At 37.2% G+C, this 17017-nt stretch overlaps 1 protein-coding gene across 4 annotated transcripts in view; it reads right to left on the minus strand.

Annotated features, from left to right (window-relative positions):
- Nucleotides 1-17017, minus strand: part of retm (real-time) — a 55423-nt gene that overhangs the window by 9036 nt on the left and 29370 nt on the right. For 2 of the 4 annotated variants that reach the window (XM_053753913.2, XM_053753912.1), the window contains exons 6-13: nucleotides 7332-7447; nucleotides 6005-6194; nucleotides 5306-5394; nucleotides 4443-4572; nucleotides 3495-3623; nucleotides 3052-3170; nucleotides 1747-1797; nucleotides 236-361 (exon numbers count right to left, since the gene is read on the minus strand). In XM_053753913.2, the coding sequence (XP_053609888.1) occupies nucleotides 236-361; nucleotides 1747-1797; nucleotides 3052-3170; nucleotides 3495-3623; nucleotides 4443-4572; nucleotides 5306-5394; nucleotides 6005-6194; nucleotides 7332-7447 (950 nt within the window). The remainder of the gene's footprint in view (nucleotides 1-235; nucleotides 362-1746; nucleotides 1798-3051; nucleotides 3171-3494; nucleotides 3624-4442; nucleotides 4573-5305; nucleotides 5395-6004; nucleotides 6195-7331; nucleotides 7448-17017) is intronic. The other 2 variants (XM_053753915.1, XM_053753914.1) reach the window with 1 other exon arrangement.

Genomic DNA, 17017 nt, shown 5'->3' on the forward strand with positions numbered 1-17017 from the left:
ATGTTTGTTCACGCATCACGCAAAAACTACTAGATGAAATTTGATGCGCTTTTTACAGTGGTAAGTCTAATTTGAAATCTGATCCCGAGATATCGAAATCAACGCTGGCGAAGCCGCGGGTAAAAGCTGGTATCTAATATATATTTTTTCAAAATCAATTTTAAAAGCATGTACAACAAAACATGTCACATGTACAACAAAACTATTTAAATACGGATAACTTTAGGAGCCTTACCTGTCCCTTGCCCAAACTGACACATCTGTACACGCTATCTTCGCTCAGTGGGTCACCATCCCGCTCCGTAAAAGCTCCAGCCACGTACAAGCTTTTGGGCACCAGGCCCCCTTCGTGCACGAAGCTCTGGGGAGAAGCTTTCAAATTAATATTGTGTTGAAATCATACAGGCTGTCACAAAATACCGATATAAATACGAAGTTGTAAGATATGGTGCGCACACGCAGAAACTACCGGATGGATTTGTATGCGGTTTTCATAGATTTATGGCGGATAGTCGAACTTAAAATCTGGTAAAGGTATTGATAATAATAAGTTATAAACGGACGAACAAAACAAATGCAAACAACTTCAAACTTCTCATAAAGGTATACTCAAAGTACCTTATCTTACTAAATCGTATGTTATATTTTGTTACACCCTGTAGACGCTGGTTTACGCCATGTATTACAAATAATGTGTATTACATTACCACTTAGCTATGTCATTACAAATATGTGTGTGGACATGACGTCAACATTTGTAGCATAGTGTGATTAATGTGTCAGTATGTTTATTCTGTGGCAGGGTCTTTAGAGGGAATTCATTCGATCGGACATAACACTGGAATAAAGTTTCTCTCGACTAAATATATAGTTGGCCCTACAATCTCACCGTTAGTCACTTCACCACCTATTTACGCAAAAAAAAAATGATTCCAGAGTGATGTTCGATCATATAGATTTTATCTACGGACCATTATAAAATAATTTTACTTTATAAGTTGTTTTTTCTAGTACAGTCGACTGCACGTCAAGTTACTCCATATGGATCTTTATGCCGCGGTAATAGGGGCGAGTTTGCTATGAATTTAGTTAGCTGGATGTGCTGTTGACTGTACTCCTAAAGTGAATATTACAATATTTGTGTTCTTATATGATCTCTTGTCTATGATAACGACTTCGACACGCAGCGAAGTTCATTTGGCCGTAAAACAGGCACAAAATATGCGCCTGAATGGCTCTAGTCAAGAAAGCCACAGCTACTGGTAGTCACGTGGTGATCTAACCCGACGTTTTGCCTGTGGTACCACCCAGGGCAAGAAGTAGCTTACGCATGTTATTGTATGTTTCTTAGACAGCCCGTAGACGCTCAAACATATTGCGCAATGAATGAACAAAAAGGATATAAAAATTAAAATATTCAGAAATTTGCCCTTCACAGGCGTCACAAATTTGAAATATATGTCTCAAAAAGCTACAAACTACTGGCTAAAAAGAGCTAGCTGTTGTTAAAGTTTGGCAAAGAAATGAAATTTCAATTTGATCAAGTACTTATATTCTAAACATTCATTCATATAGCGCATTAATTGATCGTCTAGATCGCCTTATTCTAAACTACAATGTGATCGGTGAAGAACTGATGACACCACAATCTTGTAAACATCGATTTTGACGAATATAAATGGTGCTACATGTATATAACGAGATATATAGACAATAAACTGCGTACTGCAACGTACGATAACGTACGTAGTCGTAAAATCGATGCGGCACGTACGTCGACGCATCTACAATATCCGACTGGAGCGTAAAAAGGAAAATAACAAGCAAAAAATAATTAATGAAAATATATTATTATCATTATTAGTTACTTAGAAAAATAGTAATAAAATAAATTAACTAAATTCAAAAATTCCCACCAAGTTTAAGTTTAAATAAAATATTCATTTTTCACTGGATATGCACGAAGGATTTATGCCATCTGTAATAGTTTTGCAGGATATACAAAAAAGGCAATAAGTTTCTTTTTTATTTAAAAACCCTTTAAAAATAATCCGCAAACCTAAAATATAAATAACAAATTCGCTAAAGAAAATAAAAGCAAATTATTATATGAATTATTTTTCTATAACTTGTTAGCATAGGCTTGCATATTTGCGACACATTTGCAAAAACGTATGAAAATTAAAAATTAAAAATATCTGTAAATATCGCTATTGAGATTGGTGTCAATATATTTTTCGGACCGATTAACTCGATTTTAATTCTAACAAAAAGTTAGCAACCAACTGAATCCTGAAAGAATACACTACACCAATATCCATATTTGTTAATTGACGGATTTGAAGAGAAGGCTGCTTTTTATTATTCACTAGCCGCATTCAGAAGTCAGCAACAGACTTAGTTTTAAGCCCAAACTTATATAAGGTTAAGGTTTTAAGTAAATTTTCGACGTCAATAAGTGCTGTGTATCATCCCAAGGGGAATAAATAATGTCTTTTTTGATGTTATTAAAAAATCGTACAGGTTTCGCACAGAAAACATTCGTGAAATCGATAGGTTACCATGGTTCCCTATATTTATGCATACAATTTTATGTCATAATTTAACATGGCATACCTTTACCTATCACAATAATAGTTACGCACAATATTAATTTGGCATGTTTTAGGCACAATTTTTTTACGCATAACATAAGCATAACAATTTTTAAGCATAATATTCTAAAGCATATTGGCGGCTTATGGGAGGCGCACGGGCCACCCCGCACCCTAACCTACTGCTACACTATAGCTCAAATGCAAATCAAAATTATGGTAAAATAATTATTGTTAAATTAGCCTAAACTATAATTATACTTATTGATATAAGGTTTGCCAAATAACAAGTATGTCAAAATATTATGTCAAAAACATATCTGCCTAACTCGATACTAAATTATGATTACGTTAGTTAAATTAGGATAAAAAAATTATGCGAAAAAAAGGGATCGATAACCATATTATCCTAAGTTGAAATTTTAAAAAATCAAGTGTTTTTTATGATGTCACACACCTTGCAGGGTCCACCCAGGAAGTCTGGGATCAGATCCTTGGGAATATAGTCGAGCAGTCCGCCAGGCTGCAGGTAGTCCTTCCCACCGTAGAACAAGAATTTGCTTCGAGTGTTCTCATCTGCAGTGAAAATAATAATCATATTACAAGCTTTTACTTATAGTTTTAACTGTCACGATGTTTATCCGTCTGTATTCAAATCTTTCAAGAAAAATACCTACTTCCCACTTGTCCTACAGAGTTGAAATTTTCCACGTAGCTTCAGTTTCCATGACAATGATAATTATGATAAGTATTACCTAATGGTGCACCCAGGATCGGCTCCCGACGAGGGTACTCCTCAACGGTTTACATGATCACTCTGAAGCTTGTGGCAAAAATTGCATTTTTGTAAAAAAAACTGTTTAGTATGAAATCGAACTGAAAAAGAAAAGATAAACTGACCGATAAAAGTGCTGACAATAGTCCAGAGTATGGGGAAGACCCTGGGCGCGCGCACTATGAGCACGCGGCCCATGGTCTCCGGGTAGTTGGCCTCCACGATCTGGATGATGCGAAGCAGCGCGCGCACTCCTGGTTATACAATGTTCATTTAATTATTTATTTATTTGATTTGTCAATCTATTGTCAGGGCGACTGCTGAAAACATCGAAACTAATCAATCCAATTAACAAATGTCATTATAATATCAAATTTATTGCCGAGCACTTCATTGGTAATTTCGAAAGAAATCTATTTTATCTGACATGGTGTCTCTTTAATAATAATAAAAAAAAATCAAATTTGTGTCCACATATGCGAATAAAATGATTTGGCTAAACAATTAATGACATTTAATTATACTTAGTAACAAAAAAGCGCTGACTGTGACCAGCTGTTAGTTAAAAATAACTTTATGTTGCAATTAGGATGACACGACTCGACGAAAAAATAAGATTTATACCTAGTTCTTAAGTTCTTCATCATCATCATGTAATTTAAGAGCGAGGCTCTTGTCGGTGGAGTTCCTTCCATCGTTCTCTCTCCAAAGCCAACTCCTTCACTTCTTGATACGCCACGACATCCACTTTTTCTTAAGTTCTTCATGTAATATTAATGTGAAATTTTCAGTTTTTTATATACTACCTAACAGGCAAACAGGCATGCGGCGCACCTGATGGTAAGTGGTCACCACAGCCTATCAACGTCTACAACACCTGGGGTGTCACACGCTCATTGTCTACTTTGTTCTTTGCCAAAGTACCCTCTCTCACTGGTCAAGCTGGAACACAACAATGCAAGCACTGCTGTTTAGCGGCTCATAGATGAGGGTGAGGTACCCATGTAGACGTCCGTTGTACCAAGGTCTACCTCTGATACGATCAAAGGAAATAAATAAAGTCCAATGCCAACCTGGCCTCCACAAATGGCGCATGTTCAGTCCGTCTAGGTCCACCAGGAGACACCAGGACTGGATGGCGCGCTCGCTGGTGCGAGTGGCTTCCTCCAGAAGTTTGAGACCTTCTTCACACACGTGAAGCGTCTGGAACCAAGCATTTATATGTTTTAAATTTATTGCACTTACCCTAAATAAATGCGAAAGTATGTTTGTTACCTCATCCCGCTCTGTTAGCTGTTCCCGTGGGGAATTTACGAAGGCGAAAACGCGAGCAAAAAGCTAGTAACTGCCTATGTATTTGATGATAAAATAGGTACGACTTAATGCCAAGCATTGTTTCCAGTTTGAGATGAGACCTATGAGACACCTGAAGACCTACCACGAAACATACAAACACGTAACACGATTCTAACGACCACATGCTATCTCTTATTCTCATAACGCGTGGACGCAATGTCGTGTTACTTCTTTCGTGTTTCATGGTAGACCTGCTGGAAAAGGTTAAAAACGGTAGACCATCGTGTACATTTATGAAATTGATTTGTACGTTCGATGATCGTTGTGTATGGAATTGTCTATATCTACAGAAGTATCACGTCATTATTCCTTACGTGATAGACAGAGCCAAGAGTCGCGAACCAAACGCCACGAAAGCTTAGCAGGTTTATTCGTGGAAATCTGAAATATTGACATGTTGACAGCCAATCGCAATGAGAAAAATCCCCAACCCTTTCCCTTGATAAACTTTTACAAGAGAGATGCGGTTGCTATATTCTATGCTTTTCTATCGCTCGCACACCAGCGTGGAAACTGTTAGGATATATGCAGAGATGTAGAATACTGGAGATAAGTAGCGGATCAATGACTCGTGACTCACCAACTTCAAGAGGCCATCCTCGCCAATAGACTTCAGCAGACCCTTGACGTCCATCTGGCCCAGCCGCAAGATATATAGAGGACGTCCGTCTGTAATAAAAAATCAGGAATTTTACAGTCTACGTTATACGAGAAATGGTGCCATATGGTGGGCCGTCTATCTGTTTGCGATAAACACAAAAAATACAATATGCGTTTTTCACCAATATTCAGATCCTTGAGGAAGATTCAGGTCTTTACCCGAGCGAAGCTGGGAACGGCCGCTAGTCAATAATAATAATGAGCAAGCGTAACGAACGAGTATACTCGTGTCACATGAGTTTGTATACATCTGATTCATATACAATAATTTCTACAGGCCACAACTTGCTTGCGGTGAAGGAAAACATCGCGAAGAAACCACACTGGTTTGACTGTTTTGCTCACTAGTATTGTATATGCGACTACTTGCCTTCAAATGGTGGTAGGTTGTCATAAAAGTTATATCAGATTCCTTTAGGAGAATTCAAGAAAATGAGACTCAACTCAAACAAAATCAACTACTAATAACACACTCGAAAAGAAACATAGAAACTAGCAAGCAAATAGGATTGCGGCCCTGATAGTGCGTGGTTACCGGAGCCTATGGACGCTGCAATACCTGGTCAGAGCCAAGTGATTACTCTCTCTTTCACCCTTGAAGGGAGTCATGTGGACATACCCTTGTCGTGATGATGCCAGCCGCCGGGGAAGTACTGCGTGACGACATCCGGGGTCTCGTACTCCGACAGGATCCTGTCCACCTGGTGCTTCTTCCTCCACAGCAGGGACTGGGAGAGCATCTCCCTCGCCTTTTCCACGTTGAAGTCTCGAGCGCGCAAGAATCGGAGCAAGGTCGTGTCGCTTGGCACCTGGGACGATGTATTTAATTTAATTAATAAGTTATCTATTACTTTTTGACAGCCTAAACGTATGATAGCTATTTCTTCACGGTGATGAGCTGATTTACTTCTAATTACAAGCTTTTTCTACTTAAGTTCTGGTGGTGCTGGAGTTCGTAAAAATCATGTCATTTCCAGGGGCATTGAAGACAATTCGATTCCAGTCTAAATAAATACATAATAGATAGTTATTAATAAAACTAAATTCGTTATTCAACTTTGGATGATACACATCACATATTGGCGTCAAAAATTTACTTAAAACTATATCTACTGCCGACTTCCAAAGCGCTGATGAAGAAGAAGCGGCGCAACAAACTAAACCTATAAAATAATCTTTAATCTAAGTTTAAAATAATCATAACTGAGATTATTTTAAACGTCAATAATGGTTTTAATTCATCATAAGTTCAAATAAAGATTTTTGATAAGAATATGTACTATTGAACTGAATATGTACTTTTGCACATCATTTTATACGAGTACTCTGTGGGCCCATTTTACAAAAAAATCGTACGACGCTTTTCGCATCCAATATAACAACGCGTTCAGGGTGTTGTTGCGGCTGCCTCGGTTTTGTAGCGCATCAGGCATGTTTGCCGCGGCGCGGGTCGACTGCTTCTACGCGACGATGCGGAAACGCGGCGCCAGCCTGGTGCGCCGCGTCCGAGCCAGCTCCAACAGCATCCTGGCCATGATAGCGAGCCGGCTAGACTGTCCCTACATCAACCACTGCTGCGATTTGCATGTAGTGAATAAAAATTAGGCTGCCACATACATTTGTTACTAACACTAGATTAGAAGCTTCTTTGTATACTATTAACATTTTTTATATGAGTCCTGGATGCTCGAAATAAAGATTTTTATTTATTTATTTATTTATTGAATAAAATTTTAAAGAGTATCAAAATACTCTTTGAAATGTTATCAAAATACTCTTTGAAATTTTATTCATAGTAACACCAGAGAATCTGAGACGAATGAAGAGTTACATTGCTACGCGTCTCCAAACAACATGGCTGACCACGACCGCTCTGCCAAGAGAAAACGATGAAGAACCAGAGCGCCAGTGACGGAGCCATTTTAAAAGTAGGTATTTTACATTACCTTCCCCTTCTGCAAGTCAGCAATCCACTTCCTGAGCTGCAGCAGTCGCGACTCCTGCATGGGAGTCAGCTCGCCCAGGTAGCGCTTTATGTAGTCACTGTCCAGTGTGTATTGGTCTGTAACAAAAGACAGAACATTATTTTCATGTAATGTTAGTTTGTTTTATAAAAAACGTACCTCTACAAAAATTCACTAAAGACTTAATGAGCGTAATTAACTAAATTTAAACTAGCATGTAATGACAACGACATTATCAAACAACTAATCATACTATAGAACTAACATGAATGTGACAACGAGAGAATCGAAAAATACGAATTAATTTTGTTAATGAAATACCGAAATTACAAAAATAAACTACACTTCTCTAACTATTAATGTAACTTTTAACGAAATTATATGTAAGGTATTTCTATAATTGAATCAAAAAATAAATAACGTTATTCAAACAATTAACTTGCTTGCTTCTTCTTTTACCCTCTAGTTTTAAACAAATTTATTTTCCTGTAAGAGATCCCTTCAAGGGATAAGGGATAAGTCCGCCATTGCAATATTTGTTCTGTAATTCGTTTCATGTATTTTTGTTACAAAGTTATCTCAAACATTTACTTCCTCGTGTAGCCTTCATACATTTTATGTTTATGAAAAGAACATTTTATTCATCGTAAACGACTATGTGTCGACATATCCTTGGCGATTGAAAGGAAAACTTTCTGATTCCTCCAAGGGGCAAGAAGTTAGGGCATGTATTACCGAAAGTACAGTCATCTGCACAACGAAAGGGTCGATGGAATATCACAGCGCATTCTTCAAATCTTAAGGTTTCTAAAATCTCGGATCTCGGGCTTCGACGCAAAGAGTAGATAATGCAACAAGGAACAGACTCAGATTAGAGAGACAGTAAACATATAAAGTAACTAAAATAAAACTAAAATAATTTATGTACACAACATATGTAACAGTGAAAATATTACTATACGACTTATTTCTATAGAAATGTCTTCCAGTAGACCCGCAAAATCTTCTTTTGCAAGTCACCTAAAGATATCTGACATGAGTTAACCACTATTACCGCCATTATGATCTTTTCCTTAACTGGAAGCAAGTGACTACCTGTGAAAACAACTTTTGGGAATGTTTATATGCAGTTCGCTGTACATAAAACTTGGTCAAGGTCGATCGGGACGCCCATTTATTGGATTATGTGCCGCAAATACCTATCTAGGACATCTAAGTAACTTTGTTTACTCTTGATTAGAAGAAGATACATATATATATATTATAAGAATCACATGTTTAATAGGAAGATTTGAATAAATATTTTTGGTTTAAAAGAACGTCAAAAAGGTTTTTTACGGTGCAGATAGGTCTGCACTAGGATGCATTATAACAATTGTCAGCTTTATGATTATGGAAAATTGAATTTCTTTGAGAAATTCGTGAGTAGAATTTGGGAATACATATTTTGACTTTGGATAAAATCGACAACGCGGAATCCCAACGTGACGTAGGTAATGATTCCTCTGGACCGAACGCAACCTTCATGCATGGAATCGTGGCTGCGTTGCGTTGCGTTGCGATTCCATACAATCCTTACGCTTTAGGTGTATACCTGCCTTTAATGTGAACGGTGCCATAAAGTAATAGTGCAGCAACAAATTGCAGCGGGCGCAGTGGGCGGTGACCGTGACCGACTGCCGGGAATTGGGACTCCACATCGGCACACATAAAAGTCATTCAATTATTTAAAACAACAATTCTATAGGAACTTCATCACGCCAAATTTTAGTAATGGCTATTCGAAAAAAAAAACTCTTAAAAATTCGACCCAAAAAAAAATATAGAGGTATTTTTATCAAAATTTGTCTATTTCCACGCATATTCTCGTAGAGGCTGATGATTTATTTGATTGATGAGATGATTTATTTGTTTATACAATACCTAGCTGCGCCCCGGAGCTACGCTGCCGTGGGAATTTCGGGATAAAAAGTACGCTATATGCTATTCCAGGTTATATTCTACCCGTGTATTAAATTTTATAACAATCCGTCCATTAGATTTAGCGTGACAGAGTAACAAACATACACAGATACAAACACACAACCTCACAAACTCTCATATTGGTATGATTATAGAATGGTAGGAATTGGTAGGATTGGAATTTTACTTTAACGTATGTAGGTGCACAACACTGTTCAAAATATCTGAAGGTAAACATTTAGCTTGTTACAAACGCAGAAATAAATCAAGGAAAATCCAATAGAATTTGTGGTAAATTCCAGGTAAATCCTTTTGTATTTGTCAGTAGGTAAACAAGATTTCAAAATACCAAATGTGTAAAATGCTTTTCAATTCAAAGGATAACCAACCTTGTGGTTTCGTTGAAATTCTACCGCATACCTAGTTACACGTGGACAACCACAAGGGCGCATTTCACGTGCAGTCCCTCGAGCATTTCATTTTCGAACTTACTGTGAATAACACAAGGTCGAATATTGAATAGCCCATGCGGATGCCATGCGGTAGTGAAAGAGCTCGCGCAGTGCAGCGCAAACTTATTGCGATAGAGTTGTATGTGAGTTGATGCGCTTAGCAAGTAGAACTTTGTGCAAATAAGGGTCAAGGTCGTAGCTCACATTGCATTTTCAGCTTACTGCCTCGTCAATTTGCAATTAACTGTTTTTCTTCCGCAGGAATTTACTTTACACTCAAAATTTGAAAAATAATAGTGGAAAATATTCCATACCGTCGTGATGTGAAGCCTCAGTGTGAAGGTGGATAAGAGCCATGCCTCATTGTTACGTTGCGCTCCGTTGTCCTCCATCGTTGACATTAGTCGACAACGCGCGTTTTATGGAGATTCGTCGTCAATGCACGTCAGCGTCAAAAGTTATGTAAAACAACGCAGCACAACGTACTGCGTCGTAACATTGGAGCACGACTGAACAATGAGGCATAACTCTAAGTCGATACAATTCGATTTGCCAATTCGTATCTATCGAAAGCGTTTACGACTATTGGAATGGATACGACTTGTAAGGATAAACCGAATGGGACGCAATAAACCCTGGGTATAAATTACCTGAATATAATTCACGACCAGTTCACCCCTGTTTCAGCCGAGTGCTGTAATATAATACTGATTTGTTTGGTTTAGGGTTGTCAGCTGCAGCTTAGCACACATAAAAAATGTTTATTGTATGTCTTCACATTATCTGCGTGCTTGACATGTCGACGCGAATTAGGTAACGTACATTGCGCAGTCTATATTTCATCAGCCTTTTTACTGCAAGGAAAAACCAGCTGTGTACGTCGAAACCGAGAAGTTTGGCGAACTATATGCCGACATTGTGCCAAGCCAAGACTAATGGTTATTAGTCTTGGCTTGGGTGATCGAGGTGGGGGAATGGATTATAGTGATTAAACAACTATTATATAAACCACATACTATGTAATGTATTTTTTTATCCTATTAATATTATAAATGCGAAAGCTGATGTACGTGTGTGTGTGTGTGTGTATGTTATTTTGGTAGAAATTCGTCGCAATAACCGGAGCCTGTTGGCTCAGAAACATATATATGACCTACGACCCGGGGATCGATCCCAAAGTCAAGGTTACGTGAAGCACTTCGCTTTGTACGAGCGCACTGCCAAATCTCGGAGCAGTCCGTTCAAAAACTGAAGATTACATATTGTGGTGCCAATAAAATGTAGTGCCAACTGCATATAGAAAGTTTGTTACATTTTAAATAGTAAATAATAAACTTTAAATTTTTCAGCAGATTCGGCTCGATTGATTTTATGACCGGGCGCCTGGCACCAACCTTCTTTAGATATACTGTCGTTGCCTATAGGCTTTCTATCCCGTAGTCGCCTCTTGCGACATCCATGACACGTAAGGCATGTCTAAGGCGAAAATCACCACCTACAGAAATATAGTGTTGTTAAGCCAAAAAAACCTTATGATACAAATGGCGTCAGACAGTGGCCGGTCGTAAAATCAAAGCAGAATCATCTAAATTTGAAGACTCATTGGTCCATAGAAGATCTGTATGAGCCCAACGACAAGGCAATTGCTGTGGCTACTGGTCTACTATTTTTAAGCAGACTCTGGGCTTCGAGACGTCGTATTATGATCATGAACACGAACAGATAATCAACTATTCAATCAACGAATTTCTTATAGACAATATTAACTAACTGTAACTTTGCACATAAAATTTCATTATTTATTGTCAATTTGACTTTATTTATTCAATTCAATCAATTTGACATTAATATAAATTATTTGTAATATATGACATAATAGAATTTGTTAATGCATGTATCTACATTCAAACAATTTAATTAATTTTGTATGCCCAATGGCGTACAATTGGTACATTTTCACAATACCATGTCAACCTGTGTTCACAAAATAAATTAATTTGAATTTGAGATACTGTATTTCAGTGGGCGAAGAATAATACTAAAATGTAAATCTTCAGTTTACTTTTTAAACGTTGCAGTATGACGTCATAGATATTGCGTGGGCGGAGATCGTGGGCGGAATGAAACCAGACGCCCACGCGTTGCAGGCATATATAGGGCGTGATAAATCGCTGCGCGTTTCTATTTTGCATTTATATTTAGTTTTACTTCATAAAACATAGTAAATTAAAATACAATCAATAAAAATAAATCGCAATCCGCAACGAGCTTCGTTAAATTTTTTTTTCTAATATATTAAATAAAATAAAATTTTCATATTTTGAAACTTTGAACACGTTATGTGTTCAAAGTTACTTAGTCATGGCGGCTGTTGGCGATATTAATTTTTATATTCTACTGAGCAAGCAATTGGCATGCGACCCAACTGGTGGGAAGTGGACACAGCAACCTATGGCCTGTAACACCAGGGAATTAGAACGAAATTTTAGAATTTCGTTCTAATTCCCACCAGTTGGGACAACCTTACAGGATAACACCAGGGAATTAGAACGAAATTCTAAAATTTCGTTCTAATTCCCTGGTGTTATCCTTGTACTAATGTGTTTGAGTAAGTAGGGATTGCGTAGGGACACTACTTATTCATATGTGGAATAGGGATGTAAAAAGACCAGTGCGGTTACTATGCTAAATTTTGTTAAAATTTCCGTTGCTTTTTTCGATCATGATAGATAAAACACGTAGCACATAGTAGCGTCCACACAGTCTCTCTTTTTTACACGATATGGGAAAAGAGACAGCATATGTACGTTAGTAACGTGAGACGTGTTTGTATGTTTCGTAGTAGACCTGAAGTTTCTGGTCCAGTCTGGTTTCAATCTCTGGCTCTAGTTAAACGGCTGATAAAATCATATCACTTTTATATACAAGTATTCGATCATTTGAGGAGATCATTCCAAGACGAGAGCTACTTCGCAACATATGGTCTGTCGATAAAGCCTAAATTGAGACTATAAACCAAGATTGAGATCGTATAAAATTCGATTTACTAAATAACACAAAAGAACGAACGCATACAATGTATTTACACTTAAAGTCTTATTTACACTAAACTCGAGCATCAACACACCGCTTATATGAATTTCTACTCTCTATATCACAATTTAACATCATGAAGAAAATGTATATATAACCGATTTCTTATAGTTTGATAGAAATTAATCTGTAGACAGATTAATTTCTTTGTTGTTGTCACAATAATGCATGCATGGATTACAACTTCCAAAAACATCTTCGACTTCTATCGTCGGCTTTTCACGCAAAGTCCGATTGGTTATGTTTTGATCCAAAAATCTGACAAAATATTTTCACGATATTGAAACGGCAATTGAACGACTGAGATTCAGTTACGATCCAGCTGAAGATATTATCACGGTTGGTTGCGCCATTTTGTGATCTGAAGCTACTGTGTTTTGGCTGGTGCTTAAAATGCATCTTGTAAATCAGACTGCACGTAAACCAACCGCACTCGGTTGGTTCAATTAAACCAGCGAGCAAGGAGATTGATAGGTGCTGCCAACATTAAAAGAATGGCCAGCGCTAACGCCACCGCAATCAATGTGGTATCTCGTCTCGCTAACACCCGGCAAACTATAAAAGGGCTGCCACAACGACACGGATTATCTGGCTTCTTTAACTTTAATTCCGGGTCCGGGGGCTCCGTCAGGCCATCAACCGTCGACCGCCTCAGACGACAGTTCTGTTCATCCATACTTTGCACAAAACTCCCCAATTTTGAATAAGGCAGATCATCACTTGACGAGCTGGTTTGATCTGATTTTCTCTTCTTCATCTTCTCTGCCCTGGAGATATTGATGCTGGTCTTTTTACTGGTGGAGGGTAGGACTTTCTTGATACTCTGGCTGGCCATGGTGAGGTTTCTTTTGCTGGCATTGGGGCTGAGGGGTTTCAGCCTCTTTATTCTAGTTGATATGTTTTTTTTACTGGTCGACGGGGCGTTGTGTTTGTGTTGCGGGTCGTTGTACCGCGACGTGCCCGCGGTGATTGGTGGAGGTGCGTGTGACGCTCTCGACGGAAGAGATTTTACTTGAGAATTGTACTGGGGTGTATTGGTTGCAATGTCTACTGGCTCATGCATCGTGTGGACCGGGATTAAATCTGAGGACAAGGTTAGGGTGAGGTTAGGAGGGAGGAGGTTAGGCATAATGATGGTACGGGTGGATGGACAGAGGGGTTGCTGGTGGGTTAGGTTTTGTGATTAACCTGTACTGAGAAATCAGGTTTTACTTTCTTGAATTCTGAATGTAATAAATTTAAGGGTTCAGGAATTTAGGATTCAAAAGGTATATTAATGTATGCGTAGATGAAGACAGGACTTTTCCAACTGCAAATAAATTGTGAGTGACAAAAACACTAAGATTTTTGTATAAATCAACTGAATCGAATTATATTTTCCATTTGCAGGCGCTTGAATGGCTTCGAAAACAATCTATTAAATCTTGAGCTCGTTGCCTAAGATATAAAATATTGTTTTCGATCAATCTGTAGCAATGTGTCTTACTGAGAGTGTTATTGACCGATTTTATTTATGCATCTGACATGACTTATAATTCAACCGCCACGGTGAAGTTGGTTAATCATAAAAATATATTCTCTGTACAGTACTAGTACATCAGAACTTTGCATTGCATCGGCAAAACATTATTTTAATCGAATATTGGCTGCCTGCCTTTTGCTTGATAAAATTAATTAACAGCGTATTTCGGCACTGATAACGTTTAACTATCATTAAACGTTGGAACGGTTAACTGTACAACATTATAAACACTTTTTTTTTTAATTATGCAAGAGTGCGCTCAAACAAATTTAAGAAATCTTAAGTATCCTTTTAGTACCACAATTAATATTTGTACGCGAATCTAGCCATTTTAATTTGATGCGGTTTCAAAGTTCTACTTCTTGAGTACAACTTAAACTTGGTTTTGACCGAGAAAGTTACAAAGAACTTGAATTATTGACAATCAATAAATTCCACGTGGATATAGTCGCGGACAAAGATCATGTCATTAAAACTACACAGTAAAATGTGGAATCAATAAATTCAAAATTGTATAATTACTTACATTGAACTAATGAACGTTAATTACGAAGAAATAATAATTGCGAGAAATTGTTTTATTGATTTCATTTCATTAAAGTTTCGCGTTAAAGTACTTCTTGAAATGTCTATAAAACTGTATAAACAAACGACAAACGTTCCACTCGACACGATATTGAATAATCCACGGGCGAATTTATAGACAAACTATAAATGTATTCTTTTTTAATCATTTTCTTTAAAGATAATAGCCAGAAACATAGCTATAAGCTGTCTCTCGTTGGCCTAGAATCGTGAAATTTAGCAAGAAGTACTAACAATAAAAAAATAGGAAAAACACGATGATCAATTTAATAAAAAAAAACTCCGATCCGCACTTAACCGGTTTTTGTAACGTCATTTCATTGGTCGATTTTGAATCCATTTAATCTTTAATGCCTTGAAAGCCTGAACAGGTGGACTGTCTCAGGAATTTTATATTAAACTTTCAAGGATAGAATGCCATTTACTTCATAAACAATTCATAATATTTCGTTCTTTTATAATAGGGTAGATTATTAATTTTGAAAGGAATTTATGTAGATGACTAATCAAAGAAAAAAATATATGTTTGAGCTACCTAAATTATTTTGTTTTAATGCTGATTTTAATTTCTCCGTGCTCTTTCTGTTACTTGTGTCTTTATGTTTTCTTATTACATACATACAATAAATTATTTCAAACAAACAAACATTTTGCACATGCGATATGCGATATTCGATAACAGATAGATACGTGAACTTGTTACTAAATACTAGCTTGTATAAACCCTTGTGATCTGAAATACCGTCCCTGGATACGAGCACACTCAATATTCCTAAGGTCATCCCGCCCAGTCGTCCTCCACTGTCTACCATGTAACGTTTACGAAGACAAATGCTTTAATATTTATGATCCTATCGCTAGCACCCACGGTATTTGCGAGAATTTTTTTTTGTTAGCAAGAAAAAAAGGACTCAATTCTAATTTAAAAAAAAATGTTAATAATGTTAGAAACTATAAATAAATATTGTATTAATACATAAATAAATAAATAATATATTAATTGTATGATTAATTCGGACTGATCGCATTGTGTAAATATATTTTAAAGTAGTTGTTATGACCGGTGAGATATTTGTTGCTATTTTTGTGAGCGAACAGTCCTCTATGGTTAGAGAGAAAAAAAGAGAATAAACACTGTTGAAATGTAAGTGCGTTTTATTATTTAATTTATCTCTATTATAATGAATAATTGTTTATCATCACGCTTATTCATTGCATAACACTCGTTATTAGAAAATTCAAGTAAATCTATGTAACTTCTGAAACGCGGGAATAGTTGACAATTTCAAATATGCCCAATGAACCTCTAAATTTATTTGCCATGTTCCCGGCTATCCTACATTAATATTTATTTATGAACTAGTAAAGACAAGGAGATCGTTTTTGAAAGGGGCCATTTTTGCACCATTCCCCCTAAAATTGCGCAACAATGGCAGACTAGACAGTTTAGCAGGATGCTGTTAATGCCTGCACCCCATGCGCCAAGGACGCGCACCGTTTCTTACGAATTGTTGCAAAAGCACAAGCAACACCTGCCTCAGCGAACATCCCTCACGCAATGCAGAAGCGACGAAGCCGAAGCAGCTCCCTGAATACGTTACTCGTTCGCGTTGTTTTTACTTTAGGACTCTGAAGCCCGATCGCTAAGAACTGATATTCCGTTCTATTTTAAACTTTTTTCCGATATTTCTACATAACATAACAACACTTCTGTTAACCTAGTATTCTCAATTTCTGCGCCAGCAGTCGGGAAAATTTCGCGCGGGAAACCTAGTCTGTTGATTCAGTTATATGTTTTTCGGCGAAACGAAATAATTTAATGTATTAAATTTCAAAGAACTCATCATACAACCATTACCTCCTGACACAATATGATGGATCACCACATACATTAATTAAACTTTATGCGTCACAATGACGAGGATACTGACCCGGCGATCAAAATTTAAAACGGTTACAACAACATTTGGGAATGCCATTTTCATAGTTTGATACCAGCAACTCGATTAACGACTCATGAACTTTAGGATGAAATTTCGGTGCTGTGACCTCAA

The sequence above is a fragment of the Plodia interpunctella genome, chromosome 13 (genome assembly GCF_027563975.2).
Source record: "Plodia interpunctella isolate USDA-ARS_2022_Savannah chromosome 13, ilPloInte3.2, whole genome shotgun sequence".
In the NCBI taxonomy this organism is placed as follows: domain Eukaryota; kingdom Metazoa; phylum Arthropoda; class Insecta; order Lepidoptera; family Pyralidae; genus Plodia; species Plodia interpunctella.